Source organism: Boleophthalmus pectinirostris, unplaced genomic scaffold, assembly GCF_026225935.1.
Source record: "Boleophthalmus pectinirostris isolate CB_2022bp ecotype Guang Dong unplaced genomic scaffold, ASM2622593v1 HiC_scaffold_4, whole genome shotgun sequence".
NCBI classification, from domain to species: domain Eukaryota; kingdom Metazoa; phylum Chordata; class Actinopteri; order Gobiiformes; family Gobiidae; genus Boleophthalmus; species Boleophthalmus pectinirostris.
Window position 1 is genome coordinate 25,013,263 of NW_026571353.1, and position 23,604 is coordinate 25,036,866.

Genomic DNA, 23,604 nt, shown 5'->3' on the forward strand with positions numbered 1-23,604 from the left:
CATTCGGTATCAGCTAAGCTTTTACGTTGTCACTCACATTCTTTAAGGACTCGGCTATTTTTGCAGGGTTCATGTTTGATCATTTAACTTGTAAACAACCTTGTAATCCAGCACAGATTTCACCATCTTGATGTCTCTGCTACCCTCTTTCTCCAGGGACGGTGTCAGACCTATCCTGTTTTCTGTTCCCTTTTGATCTATTGCAATCTCCCCCAGAAGGCATAACCAGAGGGTAGCCACAGGAGTTTGACAAACAAACACAGAAACACGGCCGTACCGGGTCTTAATAGGCCATCGGCCGGTGCCCCACAAATGCCTCCCAAACTCACAGGTAAGTGATGTGTAAAAAAAAATCACTGGAAATTACTTACACCTTATTTTAATAAAGTTGTCATGCAGCAAAACAGCAAGAGCTTGAATTACGCGGGAAACCGCAACCCGATCCGGAAGTCTCCCTAAGCCTTCTCACGTATAGTACTCTCCCCACCTCACTCTGAGCTCCGGTTCTCGTCCAGTGCACTTTTTGATGCTTTGGTCTTGCTTATATATGCTATAAGGGTATTCGCTAAGGCCTGGAAGATGTCGTGATATGATCCCGCCCATAACTCAGTGAAATATGATTGGCCTAGACAACTGTCAAACTCAAATTCATACCCACACTGAATTGCATGGGCCTTCGTTACAGCCACCAAAGGTGTCAGACGGTTTCCACGAAGTGTAACCGGCTGATGAATCAGGATACTGGATGACGCCCTCAGCAAAAAATAAAACTTTAGCTTCAACAGTTTTATTTTCAGTTTTTATTTTTCTCTTAAGAACTATAATAGCACAAACGAAACCTTTTGCAGCACAAAACAGCACAAACAATAGACATAGTTTTTGTGTAGGTGTACGTTTGATGGGGGGCCAACTTCACGGAGGAGGCCGACCTCTGTTGACCCATAGAACTATAATAAAATATAATAAAATATAAAAAAAAATAATATAACCCTATGTCCTGTCATTAATCATATCATTGCTGCAATGTCTTCCTATGACCTCTTGTATAAAGCTGTGATTTAATTTTATTACTTCTATTTCTATTTTATTTTGACTTGTACATATACATTTATATAATTATGTCTTATTTGACACCTGTAGAGCTATTATATATGTGTATGTCATGTATGTGTGTGTATATATATATATATATGTGTATGTGTATATGTATGCATGTACGGGGATATATATATGTATGTATATGTGCAAGTGTGTGCATGTGTGTACGTATATGTGTGTATGTATATATGCATATATATATATATATATCTATGTGCATCAATTGTTATGATTATTTGTATATTTTTGTTATCTGTTGTTATCTTTCATTGTTAGTGTGAATGTGGTGCATGTACATCCTGTTTTCCTGCAGAAAAAGGCATTTACAGAATGTTACTGACCCCAGGAAGAATAGTTGCTGTTTTTTTCAGTAGCTAATGGGGATCTAAATAAAAACAAACAAACCTGTCTCTTACTATCTTTTTGATACTTGTTTAGAATTTATTATTATCATTTATGTTTTTTACTCTTTGTTATTATATTGTGATGTGTGAGCTACTGTGTCCAAAGAATTTCCCCTGTGTATCAAAAAAGTTTGTCTAAGTCTAGTCTAGCCTCAGTTTGTATTATAGATCCATGGTTCGATCCATGGTTCGACCCTGGTCCGGCGTCTGCTGCAGGTCAAGACTGCGCATGCGTGTTCAGTTAAAGATTTGAAATTTGACCAATGAGAATCTGAGGAGACTTTTTCAAAACAAACCCGTTCAGTCCGTGCAGTTTGCGCACATGAATCTCACCAGCCTTCAATAGCTACAATTATTATCATAAAAATTTACGAAGATGGATACAGTCCCGGCAAACATGAATGCGGTAGAAAATGTACTTACCCGGAAAGGTGAGCAACAACATTTTACGGTTGAAATAACGCTAACGCTAACTAACAGAGGGGCGAACGTGGATGCTAACATGCAAACAGAAACACATTACAAAACAAAACACAATTAAACCTCACAAATGCGTGTTCAAGTTTGTTTCGCGGTGATTTGAGGTACTACAACTGAATATGTTTACGGTTACAATGAGTTAGACATATATCTTGTGTGTTTTATTTGTTATCTGGATTGCATTGTCGCCTCTGTTTGGATATCTACATAGACTAGGGTGACCAGATGTCCCTATTTACCCGGGACAGTCCCAGCTTTGAGCCTTGTGTCCCCTGTCCCCGCAAACTTATCCAAAACCAGTTTATCCCTGTTTTATACAAGAAATGTCCCAGGTGTCCCTATTTTTGACCAATTTGATAAATGCCAATGGTAAAGAGAGGCATACATTGATATTTGTTTGTGAAAAATACAGAAAAGCTGCTTAAAAATGACCAAAGCACAAAGAAAATGTGACTATACTGACTCATGTTAGTTTTGAATAAGTCATGAATGGGCCAAGTGCAGAACAATTCTCCTTAATTATGCACTTGTTACACAATTTAATTATTATCAACTATTCCAAACTGAGAGTGTCCCAGTTTTTGAATTTGAAATTCTGGTGACCCTATCAAAGACTGTATATCTTCATTGAGTTGATGACTGGGAAGGAACAATTCTCGCACATGGATACCAATGTAACATAAACTAAACCTTCTGACCATTGGTGTAGTAGTTAGGTTTTAATCAGAAATGGGCAGAATAGCCAAAAGTTGCACTCAAGAGGAGCGATACAGCAAAATAATATTACCAAGTAGAAGAAGGTAGTGGTCCAAGAAATAACCAAGTGTGGGTTAAAAAAAGTATGTGGGAAAACTGCTGCTGAAGTAAGAGTAACTTAAAAAACTGTAACATCTGATTTATAAATTGAGGTTAAAGTAATTTGAGGAATGAAACACTAAATAATGCACTAAATCTGGTGTTTTCAAAGGACTCGTGTAAAAATGTAAAAGCTACAATATAAATCATTTAATATTATTTTTAAACATAAAGCTTTGTCACTTAGACTTATTCACAGTGGGAAGAGTAAACAAAACTTTTACTCAAGTAAGTGTACTGTTACTTCAATTAAAAAAAAAAATAAAAAATGACTCAAGTAGGAGTAAAAGTATGCAGCTGGAAAGGTACTCTGAAAAGTACAAGTTCTTTACAAAGTTGCTCAAGTAAATACTGAGTCCTATGGACTTCTGTATTAGCAGAAAGCTCCACAAGATGGCAGTGTATGAACAAGCTTGAAGACAAACTTCTATTTTATCTTGGGTCAGAGACAAATCATTTTCTATTTCTTTTCCATGACTTTCTGGTTTAATGTAGTCTTATTGGTGCTGGGTACTGTTAATATCTGCTGTGAAATAGGTCAGTTGTATTTCTTGTTATAACCATGGATTTATGACCTAATCTTATACATTATGTGGTTATTACAACTTGCAAAACTTTATTTTAAAAACTCAATATCTGATGCAGATAATCAGACCTACTGGGATGACAAAGCAAAAGGCATGGATAGTAAACTAAAAGTAACAGGAAAATAAAAAACAAACTCTTTGGACTATATTTGGATAGATGAATAAAAGTATGAAATGAGGGATTATATTTTATATGGCATATTTTAAAAGAGTCAAATATCAAAAAGTCAAACTTTTTCTATTTAAATATAATAAACAAACAGTACAAACAAACAGTGGAATTGTTTAAAGCTTGTACTACTAGTAATAATATTAATAATGTAATTTTACACATTTGTTATTTATGTCTAAATCATAAATAATCTATTATATGAATTTGTTTGTGACAAACTGATTTTTGAATTTAATGATATTTTGTGAATTTTTTAGAAATTCGTCGGCAAAAGTTGATGGAATTCCTGGCAGCAAAAGCAAATGTGATGTTGCCCAGCAAAAAGTAAGACAGATTTTATGTTTTTATAAACATTTTTATGACATCTGTGACACCACATTTATGTTTTGTTTTTTTTCCAGACCAAATATGGTTAAAGATGAGAAGTGTAAAAGTGAAAGATCTGCTCCTAAGGTAAGTTATTGCTTGTTACTCTGATGGCCAATATAATCACAATCTTTCAACCAATTTAATTTTAATTCTTCTTACTTAGGTGCACAATGGCAAAGAAAACACAATTCCTGCTCCCAACAAGGATGTTAAAGTTAAAACTATTCAGGTCACCTCTGTTAAAAAACCTCTGGGTCTTAAAAACTCAACAAATATAAGTTCTAGCAACATCTATGGAAAGCAGAGCAGTAAAAATGTATTGACCACAACGACTAAAGACGCAAAAAGCCATAAAATACCAGTTTTCACTAAAACATACACAATTGTAAACTCCAAATCCACGTCAAATGCAGCCAGTCAAAAGCAGCCTTTCACAAGAGCGCCCTCTGTTGGCAAGGGTCCATTAAAAACCCTCTCTGCTACTCCTGCTGTTAAATTGTCAAACATCACTACAAACCTATGTACAAATACTGCATCTTCCAATATGGACAAAATTGAAAGTGGTAGAATGATCCATGGACCCATTATTAAGACCAGAACAGGACTGGTGCCTGCAGTGATTGCAACCCAGAAAATCAAAACCACACATTTTGCCCACTGTTAACGACACAAAAAGCCCTACCTATAATGTGCGATCCAGAACTTTGTCACACAGAGCTGTTTCACAAGCATCAGTCACATCTTTGAGAAAAACACTGTCCACAATCACTCTTAAACCTGTGAATAAGATTGTTACTATGACAACAAGGGAAGAGAGTAAAGCACAAAACAAGTGTCGTCCTTTGGCTGCAACAAGTAAAACTGTTGAGAAAGCACAATGCAATACACTTTCAAATAGACTGCAGACATTATCAAGGTGCTCAACAAAATCGGTAAAACCAGATGCAAAGATACAAACTACTAAAGCAAAAGTTTTAGACTGCTGTACAAAACCTACAAATGCTCTCAAAGTAGACAAAAATAAGCCAGGCGTCACAAAACCATCAATCATCATGACAACAAGTCGGGATAATTTCAGAGCACACAAAGTTCCCGCTGCATGTACCCACGGTGACAAAAGCAAGATTTCTAAAGAGATCCAAAACAAGAAAACTTTATCAAAACCATTCCAAGCACCTGCTGTACCAAAAGAAAAGAAAAGGCCCATAGCTCCACAGACCGCTCCACAACCTTCCAGAGCCCAGAACCTCATCAGCCGGACCACTAGTATGAAGACCCCAGAGAGACGAGCTCTTTCTCAGTCTGATGGAAAACCACTCACAGCTGCCCAGGACCGAATGTAAGTTTACTCGCACATTTTCTATTGATTTTAGATAGATGGCAAAGGAGAAATTCAAGTTGTCAACTGGACAAAAGTTTATTTACTACTCTGAAACTAACACACCAACTTGTTTACAGTTTGTTTCTTACCGTCTAGTGTGTGAATGAAACAAAAAAGAATGAATGAAACAAAACACAACTGCAGTTATGTTTTTGAGGAGGTGACAGCATGATAACAAAGATCACAAGATTAGTTGAATAATGTATTATCTTTAATCATGCATCAATCCTTTTCTGTGGAATACGTTTCTATTCAAATGTATTGTTAACCTTATATTCAAATCACGTGGAGTGATAATTATGTATAAATTTGAATTTTCAAAATAATATCCATATGTGTTTTGTAGAAAAAAGCTTCAGGAATGGCGTGCAGCGAAGGGCATTTCATACAAGCGTCCTCCGATGTTCATGAAGTCCCAGGCCAGGCGCACTATAGCGGCTCCTCAGCCCTTCTGGTCCCACATGGAGGAGGAGGATGAGGCGCAGTCTCTGATCTGTGCTGTGGACCGCTCTCTGGAAGACTGCATCAAACTCTTGGGGGAGGTACAGTACCTTTTCACTGTTGTCATGATGATAACAAATTTTGAAGCATAGAAATATTGTGATAAATGATAATACTATCATTACGATAATACTTTATGTCACCCACAAAAGGCAGGATAAGCCCAGTAAAGCAATATACAGTATCACGAGCTGCAACAAATAAATAGCAGAATGATGAACTAATAATTAGTCATCAAAATAATTTATTCTATCTTTTACAGCTCAAAGCTCATCATAGTACAGAGAAATGACTAAAATCTCCCCACCTTGTACAAAAAATGTACAAACAATGAATATGGAAAAAATATTGTTCCAGCTATCATATATTGAAAGATAAGTTGGTATTTTTGTTATCATGACAGGCCTAGTCATGATACCAAAATTTAAAACACAATTTTGATACTAAGGGAATAGACTCACTACAGATTTCAATACCACGATGATAATAAAAACACTTAAATCATAGTACTTACTTTTACATTACCATATGGTCTTGTGTATGTACTCCCTGAGTTGTCCAGGTAGGTTCCTTAGTGGTCCTGTGATTTTATGACACAGCTCAAGCTCCTTCTAAAGCTATTCAGGAAAAGAATGTGAGCTTTTTAGTATTAACACTTGCTCAAATGAATATCTAGTTTCAGTACTAGTTTATAGTATTGGTTAGTATGTATAATATATATAACAATTTTCTAACACTTTGGTGTGCATTGTGCAAAAGGCATATTGGCACTTTTTATTATATTTTATGTTTTTAATAAAGTGTTTTGTACAGTGTTTTAACTATTGCTTAGTCTATTCATAGTTTTTAATGCAATTTATCCCATAAATTCAATCGAGATAGAACATGGGGAGCAGTAGTTAATAGTTGAGTAATATAAATTTTGGTCGACTAAGTCTCGATCTACCGTTTTATCAAGTAAACGACTAAAGGCCTACAGCCCTAGTTGTGGTGAGGAAACAAATTACAAGTTCACAAACAAGACTGTAGCCTTTGCATGAACCCTTAACATTTATGCCAATGACAGTGTTTGTTTTGATGTGAAATTATTTTGCACCACAGGGCTGTCCTACACACCAGGTGAAAGAAGTTCTCTCACGACTACCAGCGATTTCCCAGAAGTTTGCTAAATATTGGATTTGCCAGGCCCGTCTGATGGAGCAGGAGGGAAACCTAGATGTCCTCCCCATGTTTGAGAAGGCAGTTGGTCTAGTTTTGGAGGTAAGATTTTGTCTATCGGTTTTTTGTTTTGTTTTTCTCTCTAAAGCTGCATTGTGTAACTTTTTTGGTGGAGGGTCTGCCACCTGCTTTTCTCTATGAAGATGTTATTGCTTTGTTTAGAATCTTTCACAGTATGGCATTGAAACTTTTCCTTTTTTTAATATTAAATACAAAATATTGTAAATATGACTTTAATACTTTTACATTTCAGGCATTTTGTTCATTACATATGAAATAATAGACAGTGATAATCACCTTAAATTTGTGTTGTAGAAGCATACAGATTTACATGACCAGTGGTGGAATGTAACACATTACAAGTAGTAAAGTAATGTACTTATTTTTTATTTATTATTGTCAAGGAAATCTATCCAAAGACAATTCTGTTAAACAAGAAAACACTCAGAACGACAAAAGTATTTTATACGCAAGGAGAGTTGTGTGGCTGTCTGTCCGCTTCCTGCCCTACTCTGCCTCACACCTCTCTGAGCAGCACTTTTATTTGAAATCATTTCACAGATAAGCACATTTCATGACATCACAATACATATGGTTCACATGTTATCTCATGACTAACAATCTTCATCTAAACCGCCTCGCCATTTCACTCCTGATTACATGTCCCAGTGAAAAGACAATTGTAAATGGCCTTGCTAGATGCTGCACTAGCTATCCAAACAGTTAAACGTAGACCCAGAAGAACTTCACAGAGAGCGGCTGGCTTTGGTGAAATTTACTGGTTCTTTGTCCCGTGAAACTACAACAGCAAACACATACAAAAATAGCCATTAATATATGTGCCAAATAAATTACAAATTACAAAAAGCACCAACAATTAAAGTAACAGTCAATGAATTTAGGCAGTTAGCATAACGGTTAGCATAGCGAAATTAGCATATGAATCGCGGACTAATTTGCATAATAATTGTGTACCAAAAACGTGCTAACTAGTACATTACAAACTCAAAACACAATATTAAAGGTGTACAATCATGTTTCACCATGTAATACTCAGACGATGCTTGAACAAACACCAAAGACTCAACAGAACCAAAGGGCAGCCATTTTGGAGGAGAGAGGCCTGAACAACAACTTCCTGTCTAACATTCTTCTTCTACTATTATTATCACAGGAATAAATTAAAGCGACCACTAGATGGCGTAACTTAGCATTCAATAAACATAAAACAGTTAAATACAGTAAACATAACAACAATCATGTCGCAGTCTTCCATTTAGCATATGATGGGACAACCCCTAGTTGTTGTTTCCCATGGTAGATTAGCTTAAAGAATCAGTTGACACGTCATTCATATCAGCTGCTTGTTTTCATGTTACATATATCTCAAAACAAGACACCCAAACAACATTGATAACTTTTATACAACATCATGATTTGTCTTTAAATGATTCACTCTGTAAATGATTAACACTTTAATGAGAATTACATATATAAATGAGTAACACTTGAATGAGAAATACATATATAGCATAAAATTCTCTAACAATTATACTGTTTTTTTTGTTTTTTTAATTTACTGAAACCTTTCTGTCATACCATCCTCTCTGTCTTGTCAAAAGCCTGATCCTCTCAGATCTCAGGAGTTAAGCAAGGCCAGACCTGGTTAGGACTTGAATGGAAGACCATTGCGAAAATCAGGTGCCACAGTGGGGGTGCCAGTGGCAAAAAAAAAAAAAGTCCTTAGGCAAGACACTTCACCCACATTGCCTAGTATGAAAGTGGTGTGTGTGTGCGTGCGTGTGTGGGTGATGGTGGTGGTCAGAGATTTTTTTTTTTTTTTTCTGAGCTATAAAACAACCTGTAAATTAATAAATTAGAGCTGATTAATGTCATACTTTGGAACTTTCCAGGCAGAGCAATGACACATCCATAGAATCAAGCAGGGGACTGACCCACAATTGAAAAGTGCACCGTTACGTTGCCATGTCTGAATGTGGCAGTTGCTTATAATAATGAATGCCAAAGAATCTTATCATTTTTTTTATTTTAACAGCCCATAGATGAGCTGCGCACTGTGGTGTTTGAGATTTTGAAAAAAAGGGATGACAACCAAGGTAACATTATTTACATCTGTTGTGCTCTCCGTTAAGTTTTGGCACGCTTTCTGTATCTCTGTACAAATTTTTCCCGTTATTTCTGTTTAGGGATGTTATGTGATATTTTATCTTATTTCTTTATTTATAATCACCCTTTTGTTCCTTAGGTAATCTAGTGTTTAGTTTGTATGTTTTAGTTTCTGCTTCTAGCTCTTTACTTTGCCGTTTGGGTACAGTCCATATTTTATGTGGGCTGGTTCACTATGGGTCTCTGCTTTTGTTTGTTACTTTATCTATGTTATTGGGCATGGATTTGGTTTAAGTTCTTTTTCTTTTTTTCTTCAAGTAATGTATTAAAACAATCAACTGATAAACAATTAACCAAGGTAAAATTAAGCTAAGTATTGAACATTGAGCACTAAACACTTTTTGTGTCTTAATTATGTTTTATTCATTGGTCACTCCAGTGCATTCAAGCATTGCTGCTTTGTTCTCCAATGTGCTTCAATTCTTTCAAATTTTGTTTATCTGCTATTTGTGATCTTTAGATAAAGAAACCGAACCAATGGCAGATTCCTGTGAAATGTCTTTAGAAACATTGGACAACCCTGTGACGCCAAAACCTGCCAGAGCTCTGATTTGTGCGGAGAAAGGAAACTCCTCTGTGGTCAAATACAAGATAACAGCCACACCTGGGTAAATAAATAATGTTTTGTAAGATTGCAACGTTGCATAGCAGTATGCAGATGTAATACACTATTTCAAAACTGCATATGACAGATTGGACTACTCATTTCTGCTCATTATTATATTTAAGATTTTTCTTAAATCTTTCCTTGTTTTTTTAAATTTCTGTTATATTAGTGAAGTTTATAGTTTTTTTTAAGACCTATAATATGAGCAACAATTGATAGTTTGACATCAGGCTGGGGGTGTTCCACATGTATCTATTTGTCAGCATGTGAATCTGTTACCATGGTGACCCAGTGCACACATTCGTGGAAACTCTTGAAAAAGTTTCTAAGTCTGAAAACTCAAGAAAAAATACAAAATGAATTTAAACAACACATTTCTAGGATCCTGTGATCCTGGTGCTGTTTAGTGTGAGCTGAGATGAGGTGGGAGTGACTAACTGAAACTGTTGGCTTATGCTAGCTAGATTGTGACTGTAAGATAGATTTGAGCGGGACAGATCAACAAACAAAGCACCAAACTAAACAAAAAAATGTTATATATTTTGTTCTGGATGTTACAAGAATTTTTGAGAGGAGATGTCTTCTGCATTTGAGGGACAGTGGCGGTGCAGCAAATTTGCAGCTGTGGTTGGACCGTCTCAAGTTTAGACAGAAGTTTTTTCCAATTTATGGTCAGATACCAGACTCCAAACAGAACGTAGAAGGTACTGGCTGGTCAGGCAACCAGATTTGGAGGGGAAAAAATCAAATATTTTATTATAATATTTTATTATGCATTTATATTATAACAGTACTTTTATTTAATCATTCATCAATCTTTTTCTGAACACAAGAACCAAAAAGTGCCATAGATTTCTGTTCCAATGTATTGTTCAAATTGTATTTGTATAATAAGGCAGGATATTTGTTCCATTATGTAAATTGCTTCAGCCTTTGCGATTTGATGATTGCCAATGCATGTGTAAAAAAACAGCACTCTGTTCAGAGTGCACATTGTAAATGACTCCAGTGCATTTTCACAATCGATACCTACAGCTGATGTTATCCACATTCCCTGGGGGAGTGAGGCTAAACCGTTGCCATTAGAAATCCTGTTAGACTTAATAACACAATCTGACTACAACAGGTGAGATGATCTGTTTAAAGTCTCTCTTGCGTAAACTTACAGTCATGAACTGACTAGCATTAGCCAACAGTTCTTCAGTTAGTCACCCTCACTTTTTTGTTGAAAATTAAAGAGCTAAATAAGACCATGAACGCTTGTTTTGATCACAGGCTCCTGAATGTGTGCTGTTTAAATGCTAGTTGTATTTTTGTTTTGGGTTTTCAGATCATATTAAAACAATGTTGGCAGTTTTTGCCAATGTGTGCATTGTATCACTGTGGTAACTGTTGAGCATTCTGTCAATAGACATGCATGTAGAACACCACCACTGAGCTGAAAAGTACTCAATTAGCAGTTTTGATTCAGTTTTGATATACATTGTTCATCAGTAATTTTTTATCGATTAAAAAAATCTCCTGTATCTCATTTCTTCATTGCAGTGGTCACCCAAGTCAGCGCAGGGACTCCACTGTTGTGAATGGACAGGAAGTGCGTTTCTTTACTCCGGTGCGGCGCTCTGTTCGTATTGAGAGAGCTTGCACTTCTTTATCCCGTGTCCCTCCAAGACCACGACCTGTGCGTTGCTTCGTACAATGATCTGATCGCTGAAGAGGAGAAGGAGAATGCTCAGCAAAGCCAATCTGAAGGCTCTTCTTCCACGCACAACTCACCCATGTACGTCTATAGGGAGAATGAAGCACTGAAAGATAAGGTGTTTGTACAATATGTCTGCGGTGATGAATGAACTGAAATTGTGCCTTTTTAAAGGCGCGTTGCGGTACTTTTCTGGTAGATAGTCCATCACCTAATTGTCTTCATATCTATCTTTTATTCATTACAGGTGTTTCTATTGCTCAAAAATACAATAATTATCTTTGTTAATAGGGTTGCATCTCCACAGATCTGACCTATAATGTAGCTTATAGTTGTCTTCCTAGAGATGGATAGGTTTAATCTCAACTGTAGAACATCTAGAGAAAACAACATCTCCATGAGGAGGAGCAGGTGACAGACCCTTCACCAGAAAAGTTGCACGATGCACCTTTTAATACATAGAAGGGGCATATTTACCTTGTACAGTATTGTCATGTAAAAACCTTTTGGGGGGGAGGGTTGGGGTGTCTCTTTTCAATACCTTGTTTTAGTTTTTTGGTTTTTTTTTTACATTTACTATAAATGTATCAAGTGGTGTTGTAAATAAAGTTTATTTCTTGCTCTTTGTATTTAATTTGCACTGCGTAACTTTTTGGTGAGGGCTGTATTCTTCTCTCCATGGAGATGTGAATCCTTTGCTTTGTATGTTTTATACAGTGTTAAACTTGGTATGAGCAGATGCCTCTCCACAAATGTGGCCTGTAACTTGGCCTGGAAGTGCCATCTGCTATTTTCCTAAATGCCACAAAGTTACACACTGCACCTTTTAAGGCAGGGGTGTCCAAACTTTTTTCATCAAGGGCCACAAGGGACAAAGAGCGCTAATCGAGGGTCATAGACTGGTGCTACAGTGAATAATTTCAATTTAGAATGAATCATCAATCTTTATTCACACGAAGATCCGTAAAACCACACACTAAATATTAAATAGCTTTATTAAGGTAGATTTTCAAAAAACTTGTAGTAAAAAGTAAATTTTTAATTGATGCAAGGTAATTTGGGTCAAATCACCTGGAAGCCCAGGGGCCAAAAAAAATGTGTCTGAGGGCCGCATTTGGCCCACGGGCCATAGTTTGGACATGGCTGTTTTAAGGGATATTTAGTCTTTTGATTGCTGTTAATGTTTCATGTCATAGCATTGTAACAAGGCAAGTTTACATATATTGCCTTTTTCTTTAAGGCAGCATTTCTGCTTGAGTAAAGAAACAGTATTCTGCTAATGTTAACACAATAGTCAGGCACACTTAACATTACAGGTAAAAATCATAATTAAATTGTAGTTGTCAGGTAATAGGCCAAAGTTTTATGTTAGATATAAGTAGGGTGACCAGATTTTTGAAATTCTAAACTGGGACACACCATGGGTTAGTTTGGCTGGTATGAATAAAATTGTGAAAAGAGCGTGTAACATTGTGGATTCTTCTGTCAGTCATAAAGGTCTTGTCAGTCAACTTCTGTTGCAGCATTTTTTTGCGTTATAGTCATTGACAAACACATTTTTGTTTTGTTTTTTTCTGTATTTTGTCAAAACAAATGATTTTATGCTCCGTTAGAGAATTTTTATGTTATAAGCATTTCTCATTGAAAGTGTTAATCATTTAAAGGCTGATTCATGTAAAGGTAATCATGATGTAGTATAAAGTTATCAACATTTGCTTTTTGTTTTGTCTTGTTTTGTTGTGTTCAAGCTGTATCAGTTGATATAGATGATGTGTCGGCTGACTCATTAAGATAATGTACCAGGAGAAACAACTAGTAATGGTAAACATCATGAGGTTAACATAGGACTCTGGGGAATTACTAGAGGCTATCCACCACCTGGAGTATGAAATCAGTGTGTACTTGGGGGCTGTGTCAGTTGAAGCTTGTCAGTCATGAGATAACATGTGAACAATATGTAATGTAATGAATGTAACCTATTGTGTGATAATTGTGTGATGCTCTACAATAAAAGGGCTTTGGAGAGAAGAGAGCTTCAGTTACGATGAGGCAGGTAGCTCTCTTCTACTCCTTGCGCAAGTAAAACGAACCACTGTGTCTCTGGCTTGTTCTTTAATAATTGAGATTGGGATAAATTCCCCGACATGCTCCTCTTTACTGTTGGCAGGGTCGGGGATCAGATGAGTCAAAAATGTTTATAGTTCTGTTTTAGTCCTGGTTTAGATCAAATTGGTCAAAAATAGGGACACCTGGGATATTTCTTGTATAAAACTGAGATAAATCAGTGGTTTTGAATAAATCTGATGGGACAGGGGACACAGGGCTCAAAACTGGGACTGACCCGGATAAATAGGGACGTTTGGTCACTCTAGATATAAGCCAATTAATCTGATAAACAAGTTGGACCCAGTAGTTCCATGGTTGGACACAGCACTTCTTACCTTGTAAACACTGACCACGTGCTTGTCCTAAAATTCTGGGTGATTTGTTTTTTGTTACTGGGCCAGCAGAAGACGGTTGGTGTATTTGCCTCTGGGCTCAAATAAGGTTGTGACCTGCATTCTTTGTGAGAGTTCTCAGGAACACACTGTTTTCACGTGTTAGGCCAAATAGTGGTGTATCAAACTGATTGCAGCCACACGTTTATATGCTTTGAAATCAGATCTCAAGGTGAAAAAAATATGCTGGATATCTATACAAATATGGACAGGGCAATGTTCTAGGAATAAATGATTGATACCTCTTTTAATGTAAATACAATTTTCAGCCTACAGAGGGTTTAATTTTATACAGCCCCTGAAAATCTAAGTTTAATAATCAGGCAGGCAAATCCATTTTGCCTAAATTTTATCTGTGCAACTCAAAATTATTCTCAGCATCTTGTGTGGCGCCCATGTGCTTGTATGTATGTTTGACAATGTCATGGCACACTCCTATTGAGACGATGGATGGTGTCTTGTGGGATGTCCTCTTAGATCTGTGCAAGGGCATCACTGAGCTCTTGTGGATTCTGAGAAGCAACCAGGCAGCATCTGATGCACCCAAACATAATGTTCCAGTGGTGTTCTATCGAGTTTAAAATGTGAGGGCCATTCAAATGTATCAGTCCCGTCATCCTCCAGATACTGCCTACATACTCTAGCCACATGAGGCTGGGCATTGTCGTGCATCAGGAGGAAACCAGGACCTACTGCTCCAGCGTAGAGTCTGACAATGATATAAGGTTTTCATCCCGATACCTAATCAACCCAATCTGACTGCAGTTTTCCAACCAATAGAGGTTTGTACGTCCCTCGATGGATACGTCTTCCCAAACCATCATTGACCTACCACCAAACTGCTCATGCTGAACAGTGTTGCAGGCAGCAGTACGTTCTCCTTGTTTTCTCCAGACGCTTTCACGTCTATCAGAGGTGCTCAGGGTGAACCTGCTCTCATCTGTGAAAAACACAGGGCATCAGTGGGGACTTGCCAATTCTGGTGTTGTAGCAAATGCTTATGGTGTTCCAAGATGCTGGGAGGTGAGCACAAAGCCCACTAAAGGATGTGACGCCCTCAAACCACCCTCATGAAGTCTGTTTCTGATTGTTTGGCAGAGACATTCACATCAGTGGCCTGCTGGAGGTCATTCTGTAGGGCATGGGTAGTGCTCAACCTGTTGCTCCTTGCCCAAAGGAGCAGATATGGGTCCTGCTGATGAGTTGAGGACCTTCTATAACCCTGTCCAGCGCTTCTAAAGTAACTGCCTGTCTCCTGAAATCTCCATGTTCTGGTGATTGTGCTGGGAGACACATTAAATCTCCTTGCAACTGCCCATTCGGATGTTCCATCCTGGAGAAGTTGGACAATCTGTGCAACTTCTTCTAACCCTAACCCTAACCCTTAAAGAATGGTCTCATACACCCAGTAGAGATAATCACTCTTGCCAAAGTAGCACTAGTGGAAAAACAGTCAAAATAGAAGAAGAGGTTGACACTTGAAATGACCTCCATGTGCAAAACCAGTCCTGTTTTAGGCGTTGTTTCATTATTGCCGCTCTAGTGCACCTGTTGTTCATTTCCATGCTCTAGTGCACCTGTTGTTCATTTCCATTAAAAAAGGCGGCATCTTTTTGTTCCTGACTTTTTTGACAATATAGTTCAAAACTGGCACAGTATCTGATTGTCAGTCAGCCAGCGGGCCTGCATGAAACCCTCAATCGGCTGAGACACAACTGCTTCTTGGGTAGTTTCTATATTTGAACATTTTTAAACTGTTGTTAAGCAAATGGCCTGTGCATAAGACTGGTCAAATGACGCGGCATTAGCCAAAAACAAAATGTTCAGTCACAAAAGTTAAATACCAGTGTGTGTTTCTTGGGTCTGCACTTCTGTCCTGAATTTGAAATAATTTGATTTTTGTTTTGCCTGAGATCTCTCCAGAAAAGCATGTTTTATAATCACAAGATTTTTTGTAACATGCAATACTTTGTTATAATTTTTTCTTGTAATGACCAGTGAAACCAATCAGATGAAAATTACTTTAGACAGAGCCCAAAGAAGTGCACCTGGGGGGTAAGGGGCAGGTTGTCCCATAGCTAAACCCCCCTTTTTTAAAAATAAAATAAAAAAACAACACAAAAAAAAACAGAATTAATTAATTATGTTCACATAATAATAAGGGGATTTTTCTTGTCTCACTGAATCAATTTGACACCATTGTGTTCACTAAAACCCAGTTTACAGGGTTTGGTCAGAATGGCCTGACCCAAATCAGAGGCCAGAACTTCAGATGCCCCAATCATTTTGTGCCCTCAATATAAAAAATATAATTAATTTTAGTTTTTAGGATTATTGATAAAGGTAACTGTGACCCCATGATGGAGTATATTGTCACAGCCGTCCTACCTTATGTGTGATCTCTTGTAACTGTGTGTGTGTGTAGAAGAGGTAAAAGATCAAAAATGTTGCTCTTTCATTTGGTATACATGTAAATTTCTGTTCAATTTCAGAGACAGAGATAGGAATGAAAAAAAGTGTGACAACATGCCCTGGTCTCCCCAAAATGCTTCTGTTTGATAATCCAAACATTTAAGCTACTCAATTACATTACAATTTTTTTAGGCCTAACTTTGTCATTTCATGAAGGAAGAATTTCTATTTGGGTGAAGAAACTGTATCCTGCTTGCTTGGGCGCACACCTGTCGACTCTGCCCATCCATTTGATTTTGCCTGCCTAATTAGTCATCACAACTTGCTCTACTTGTTTTCATTTGTGTTTTAGTTTTCATACCAGTGCTTTCGGGGGCATATACCAGATTGTGCAGTTGCTGTGCTGTTCCTCTGCACCTTTCCAGAGAGTTGGCTTAATGTTAATGGGCATTTTAAGATAAACCCAGCTTTCTTTCAGAGAACTCTGACTATAGTATTATAAATGTATTTTCCAGGAGTGATCCAGCAGCTTACTGGATTGTTCCACAGCTGTTTTGTTTTTCTATTTACATTTTTCTTCCTAATGCATCTCTATGGACGTTTTTATAGACAAAAACCAAACGGCTACTCCTGCATTGTGTAAGTATTGACCATCGTAGTAGAGTAGTAGTAGTATTATTATTATTATTATTATTATTATTAGTAGTAGTAGTAGTGGTAGTAGTAGTGGTAGTAGTAGTTGTTGTAGTGGAAATAGTAGTAGTGTTAGTAGTAGTTATTGTTGTCGTAGTGCTAGTACAGTAGTAGTAATAGTAGTAGTGGCAGTAGTAGTTAGTAGTAGCAGTAGTTAGTAGTGGTAGTATAGTAATACACAAAGGTACATTTAAATAGTAATACAAGTGTGAATGTAATCAAATTAAAACAAGAATAAAGATATTGTATGTATGCAACAAACAAATACTGCTTTGTAATTAAAACAGTGCAGGTGCATACTATATTAACAAAATTAATGACATAATTTTTTAATTTAATATCTAAATTTCATTATACTATTGTATAATGACAATAAAGACTTTCTATTCTGTTCTATTCTATAATTGGGCTCATCAACAAATGCCCCCCTCTCCAGTTTTGATCCATTTTTATGCTGTTTCTATTTTAGGAGAACTGATTGCCTGCATCTTGTCCAGCTGCACAAATGCGCAACAACCTTCATGACTAGTAAAAGAGGCAAATATGTGAAACTAAGCAAAAGGAATGGATTGAAGTTGGAAGCGATTGACATCCCAGACGGAGCAAAAACTAGTATGACTTTAATGAAGTTTTATCCAATTGCCAGCATATTGTATATTCTGAATAGGCCTGTTTTCTATAGGGAACCTGGAGGTATGGAGCTATGATGACAAAATTGCATTATGTTACAAGTATGATAACAGTGAAAGTTATGTACTTTCTGTGGAAGACGATGAACTTAAAGTAGGCTATGTAAACATGAGTAGCCTAATATGTGTTGTTAAACCACATCTAGGCTATTTGTTTTGCATAATCTCTAATGTGTTTATGGACTTTGAGTAGACTTTATTTTATGTTTTCAGTTCACACTATTGGAGCAAAACACGGATGATGCCGTTCAGGAAACTTTAGAGAGGATGAAACCTTGGTTTCAAATGGAAAATGCTGGAAGTCACAATTGTATCCAGGAGGCATACTCTAAAAAGTTCCTTAAAATAGAAGAAAATCGGCGACGCATTACTCTCAGTGCTACAGTATGTGTTTGCATTTTGTTCTTAGGCTTTATCAATATGAGTGAAGGTAAAACTGATACTCTCTTATTTCATTTCAGCAAACCGCAGAAAGCACCTTCAGTATATCTCCATGCTCTTGTAATAAAGTAGGGTGCACTGGTTTGTCCAGCTATGGGGAGACACGTACTACTACTAAATGAGGACAATCAACAAAACTGTCTGCTTTTAATTTTTATGTCTTTGTACACTCTTAAAGACTGTTCTTTTCTGTAGGATATGTATACATGACAAGTCTCAACTATAATCTGTAAAAGACTGATCATTTTACTTTCAGTCACATTTTACTGTATGTTTGCTGTTCCCTTGACATTTTAATTATGAAGCAAAAGGGTGAAAACAATAAAGTCCAGAACACATTTAACATGAGCAGTAAGTGTTTTCTCTGCTTCAGCTATTATGCAATATTAATTCCAGCTTCGGCTTTCTGACTACACTGTGTATACTGGTACTCACTTGAGGTGTGTCTGCCCTATGAGGACAAAAATCAGACCCCTAGGTAGATCTATTATTAGTAGAGCTACATGATTGAATGTCAATGTAATATCCTGCTAAGGCATGGAGACCCAACATGTTTAACATTTTTATTATTTACAAAATGCGGGTCCTTGTGTTTAATGTCTACATGTTCATGGAATTGTGTGATCAGTATTCAAGTCTTCTTATTGCTCAGTATCCGAGTCAGAACCATGGATTCTGGGGTTTTGAGAGTTTATTTCATGGACCTCTTAAGGGTATCTGTGCCCAAGAGGGTTGTTTTTTGAATAAAGACATTGCGACCTTCTTGGGTATAACTATAGACTGTATACCAGGGGTGGGCAATAATTTTTTTCCATGAGGCCACATGAGAAACAGAAAACATTGTGGAGGGCCAGGCCAAAATGCTTAACTCAATGCAGCATGTTAATTGTATTTCTTTATAAAAAGCAGCAAATGACATTGTTTTGATAAGCTGGTAAGACTGGTAAGTATAAGTTATGATTAAGCAATGAAAAATCAGGTTGACTTACAAAAACTATCGTTAAAATAAAAACAAAAAAGCACCGCTAAAATAAAAGCAATGCAGCTTCAGTCTATGCATGAAATAAAATGATTAAATACTGCGACGGTGGCTACGTGAAAAATACGTGAGAATCAGTGCAGGCTTGCGTCCAAAACACGCTCCCTCCCGAAAATGACTCCCTGCAACTAACCACCGCGACCAAGTCCATAGGTCGCTACAATATATTTATTTTTGTAATTCCAAATGATCGTTAAGGGACCGGTCAGAGTCAACCAAAGAGCCGTATGTGGCCCGGGAGCTGTATACAGTCTATGGGTATACCCTACACACTTTGACAACTCTCATCTCACATCATGGCTTTCATTATTATTATTATTATTACTATTAGTAGTAGTAGTAGTAGTAGTAGTAGTAGTAGTAGTAGTAGTAGTAGGCTAGTAGTAATCATACTAATCTTTTCAGCCTTCGCGTATCTATTACGTCAAGGCGCAGCCCACCATGTACTAGCCTGAGCCTTTAAATAGTCCAGCGCCCCTGCAGCTTTCCATAAAACATGTTGCTGCGCAGTGGAAGAGCTCCTGTGCACGTGCATTGCTCCCCTCTGGAGCTCAAGCGACCCTTGCGAAGATCACGGTCCACTTTTCTCACTCATAATTATAACGGGTAAGTGTCGACCCCTTGGCTTGACACACAGACTGCTAACAGTTTTTAAAAATCAAGCCTTTCTTACTGAATTTGTGAATATTTGCCTATGTTTTCCTTTTAACCCCCCAGTAGAAATGCTGTAGTCAGCTTTCAGTGCGCACTGAATGGTGACATTTGCACGCCTCATAAATGCGCAACAACTTTCCTGAAAAATAAAAACGGCAAATACGTGACACTATCCAAAAAGAAAGGATTGAAGCTGATAGCGACTTACGTTCAAGATGGAGCAACCGCTTGTAAGTCTCATGAATTTTTAATCGGTATGGAAGTTGTGTCTGAGTTTTTGAGTCTGAATTGAGTATTTTTGTCTTGTAGGTAACTTGGAGATATGGAAATGGGACAAGAACATTGCATTCTGCTTTAAGTATGAGAGTGAAAGCTACGTGGTTACTGAAAGTGAACAGAAAAAAAATGAACTTGAGGTATGGAAACATTCAGTGAATATTCCCTTAAGTTATAATTGATAGACTTGGTGATGTTTTAACCATTATTGTCCTATGTTTGTTTTGCAAAATTATAAAGTCATGTTTTTATCGCTTTGTGTTTTTCCTTCACAGCTGAAGCTAATCACGGATGATGTCAAAAGTACTATCCAGAACTTACATCCTTGGTTTCAAATGGAAAATGTTGGAACTCACTCTTACTGTATTCACACGGCAAGCTCTAAAAAATACTTAACAATAGGTACAAAAAAGCAAAAGTCACTCATTACCCTCAGTGAAACGGTATGGTTTCTAAGTTTGTTATTTATTTAGGCTGTATAATGAATGAAGGTAAAACTCATACTCTTCTGTTTCTTTTCAGCAAGCTGGAAACAGCACCTTTTCAACATCTCCCTGTCAATGTAATGAAGAAGGGTGTCCTGGGGTGTAAGTCTTGATGTTGAGGTCTTAGTGACAAATCATTTAGTCATAGTGGCGACTGGCCAAAGTATTTTCTGTTGCATCAGCTGTTATTACGCAATATTAGCTTATGCGGGTTCAATTTAAAAATTTGTACTAAATGAAAGCACTTGTGCTCATTGTATGCTATATTTACAGTTCTATGTAATATGTAATATGTAATGTGATTGTACTTGCATAAATGTGTCCATACTAAATAAAGCTTAAGACAATAATAACACTTGTATAGAGCTTTTTCAAGATACTCAAAGATACTTTACACGAAGAGACAAAGACAAACAAAAAGTTAAATGATAGATGGTTTTAAAGATAGATTTGCATGGCATGTTTAGGTATGGTGAGTGTGGATGAGTCTGATGTTTGGACAGGAGTTCCAGACGGCAGTTGGAGAGAAGTTGGATCAATGCCTTTCTCTGGTCATTGATTTACAGACCTATTAAATCTGACTTAGAGCTGAGCACAGTACACAAAGGTGTGATTCCTTGGCACCACAACATTAGTGAAGTCTGCACGTGTCTGAACCTCCAGTCTATCTGTGTTCAGTTTGGACTTCCTGCTGATTAATTGACCTCACTGGCCTTTAAGTGATAGTGACTGTTATCTGTTATGGAAATGTTGTATACTACATTCCTTATCATTTCCTGTGTCATATGCAGCATGACAAAGTTAAAGTAGTAAAGTACTGTACTAAAGAATACATTTTAGGTATTTGTACTTAAAGGTGCTTTGTGTAGGTTTTCTGGTGGAGGGTCCGTCAAATGCTTTCCTCCGGTATTACTTTGTCTGGAATGTTTCACAGTATGGCATTAATTTTTTTTTTTTAAACCAGACCAAGTTACAGGTTAGAACTGTAGATCCTGGTCAGAGTCAGAATGTCTTTTCTCTAGGCATTTTTGAGCTATGAAACTACCTGTAATTTAATAAATGCTGTTTAATGTCATACTGTGGAACATTCTCGACAGAGCCATCTCCATGGAGAAAAGCATTAGATGGACCCTCCACCAGAAAAGTTACACATTTCAATGAAGGTGTCTTTACTGTTTACTCCACTACATTTCTGAGCAGAACTGAAAAATAAAAGTATGTTCGATTATAGTTTGCGACCTGCTAAAAAGGTTGAGGAGTTTATTTTAATAAATTCATTGTTTGAGCAAAAAAAAATTGAATAAAATCAGCTGGGAAAATACTTTAATTCAATTGTTTCTGTTGAACAAAATTCAGCACAAATCTTTATTAAAATCACAGCATTTTAAGCTTTATTAGATCTCAAAATCTGTGCAAAAATACTTTTGCTTTTTACTCTTTAAGTAAATTTTTACAGATACATTTTACATTTTACAGGTACTGTAATAATTTTACTTAAGTAGATTTTTTCATCTGATGAAAAAACTTGCTTTTACTTGAGTTTTTTTTTTTTTTTTCCTGGTATTGGTGCTTTTACTTAAAGGTGGGTCCGCTCACTATGGACATGTTATTGCTTTGCTTGGAATGTGCCACAAAATAGTAGTAGTAGTAGAATCATTTTGAGCAATAAAAAATACACTAATTGATGAATATAAGATGAATCCGTTAAGGTGTACTGTGGAATATTCCAGACATTATCACAGAGACATGCAGGTGGCAGACCCTTCCCCTGGAAAGTTACACAGTACACCATTAAGTAACAATCTGAAGTACTTCTTCCACCACTGGTCATATCGTGTACCGTATGGTGATACAACATAGAACAGTGTTTCTCAACCTTTTTTAAGCCACGGCACGTTTTTTACATTGGAAAAATCTTGCGGCACACCACTAACCAAAATGTTACAAAATGACACTATACAGTATATTTAATTACAATATAATTTCTATATTAATTTCTACTTACTCAGTGTGAGACCTGCGCCTGTTTAGATGAACACAAAGCTGATATCCTGGCAGGAATAGAAGAAAGACACACACGAAGCTCTTCATCAACAGCTCTCAGTCTCTCTCTGTTTTTAGTTTTTATAGCAGTTAAGCTTGAAAAGCTCTTCTTCTGGGTCAGAATCTTGTCCAAGGCCCAGTTCGGAGTTTGCATTCGTCCGTTTTAAAAACTTCTCCATGACTGTCACCACGCACATGCGTTACTAATTCTTTTAAAGCAGGGGTGCTCACACTTTTTCATCATGTGAGCTACTTACAAAATGACCAAGTCATAAAGATCTACCTAATACAAAACCAAGCAAACTGCACTGAAACACTCTGTGCCCCTTTTTTGGACCCTCCCCCACAGTTTGAGAACCCCTTCTTTAAGAGAACTTCCTCTGGCACTTTACACAAAACTGTGAAAAAAGTGAAGGAAGATTTTTAAACCTGTTTTTTAAAGTTCCAAACTGGAGTTGCACGTTTACCAACATCGTGACAAACACAGATGCATTTGTGCATTTTTGTTAAACAAACTTTTGCTTCATGTTTCGTCTTGCTCTTGCGCACTGTGGAAACGCCTTGTGTTCGCTGTACGGAGGAAGGAGCGAGAGCGTGAAAAGGCGAGGGGCGGCGTGCTGACGTGAGGCAGATGGACAGGTAGGATGTTTAGGAAGTTTAACCTGCCCTGTGATGCACGCTGGTACACGAGGGCACACGCTGTTGCAGACAAGCCGTGCGTAGGGAGCGTGTGTGTTTGTGATGTGCCGTAGAGTTTCTGCGGGCTGCACTGAGCGCACAGGCTGCACGCGCTGGCACACCTGTTCAAGTTTATTA

The 23,604-nt window shown here is 37.2% G+C and overlaps 3 protein-coding genes and 1 long non-coding RNA gene across 4 annotated transcripts; 3 read left to right on the forward strand and 1 right to left on the reverse strand.

Annotated features, from left to right (window-relative positions):
• Positions 1-1,794: 1,794 nt before the first annotated feature.
• On the forward strand, positions 1,795-13,647 carry ckap2l (cytoskeleton associated protein 2-like). Its single transcript, XM_020937937.2, is given in 11 exon segments — positions 1,795-1,933; positions 3,854-3,920; positions 3,998-4,049; positions 4,129-4,587; positions 4,589-5,304; positions 5,693-5,888; positions 6,949-7,107; positions 9,122-9,182; positions 9,713-9,860; positions 11,405-11,504; positions 11,506-13,647. Coding segments are annotated over 11 exon segments (2,217 nt in total). The 5' UTR covers positions 1,795-1,878; the 3' UTR covers positions 11,710-13,647.
• Positions 7,524-8,194, reverse strand: LOC129411361 (uncharacterized). The gene is made up of 2 exons (XR_008633275.1): positions 8,109-8,194; positions 7,524-7,864 (listed from the first exon to the last, which is right to left on the reverse strand). It is a non-coding gene; the product is annotated as an uncharacterized LOC129411361 (long non-coding RNA).
• Positions 13,648-16,924: 3,277 nt separating the features above from the next.
• On the forward strand, positions 16,925-18,617 carry LOC110172080 (uncharacterized). Its single transcript, XM_055162071.1, has 5 exons — positions 16,925-17,107; positions 17,631-17,773; positions 17,844-17,944; positions 18,064-18,234; positions 18,312-18,617. Exons 1-5 carry the CDS (start codon positions 16,971-16,973, stop codon positions 18,411-18,413), a joined length of 654 nt encoding a protein of 217 aa, XP_055018046.1. The 5' UTR covers positions 16,925-16,970; the 3' UTR covers positions 18,414-18,617.
• A 1,195-nt stretch (positions 18,618-19,812) lies between these two features.
• LOC110172114 (uncharacterized) lies at positions 19,813-21,098 on the forward strand. The gene is made up of 5 exons (XM_020937935.2): positions 19,813-19,936; positions 20,048-20,214; positions 20,294-20,400; positions 20,536-20,703; positions 20,783-21,098. The coding sequence occupies exons 1-5, from the start codon at positions 19,827-19,829 to the stop codon at positions 20,849-20,851; spliced, it is 621 nt and encodes a 206-aa protein (XP_020793594.1). The 5' UTR covers positions 19,813-19,826; the 3' UTR covers positions 20,852-21,098.
• Positions 21,099-23,604: the final 2,506 nt, after the last annotated feature.

Bases quoted from the DNA above. Each gene is read 5' to 3' on its own strand.
- LOC110172080 (XM_055162071.1), top strand. From the start codon at position 16,971: ATGTATTTTCCAGGAGTGATCCAGCAGCTTACTGGATTGTTCCACAGC. The intron at 17,945-18,063 runs GTAGGCTATGTA...TTATGTTTTCAG, and splicing joins TGGAAGACGATGAACTTAAA to TTCACACTATTGGAGCAAAA. The intron at 18,235-18,311 runs GTATGTGTTTGC...ATTTCATTTCAG, and splicing joins GCATTACTCTCAGTGCTACA to CAAACCGCAGAAAGCACCTT.
- LOC110172114 (XM_020937935.2), top strand. From the start codon at position 19,827: ATGTTGCTGCGCAGTGGAAGAGCTCCTGTGCACGTGCATTGCTCCCCT. The intron at 19,937-20,047 runs GTAAGTGTCGAC...TTAACCCCCCAG, and splicing joins CTCACTCATAATTATAACGG to TAGAAATGCTGTAGTCAGCT. The intron at 20,401-20,535 runs GTATGGAAACAT...TTTCCTTCACAG, and splicing joins AGAAAAAAAATGAACTTGAG to CTGAAGCTAATCACGGATGA.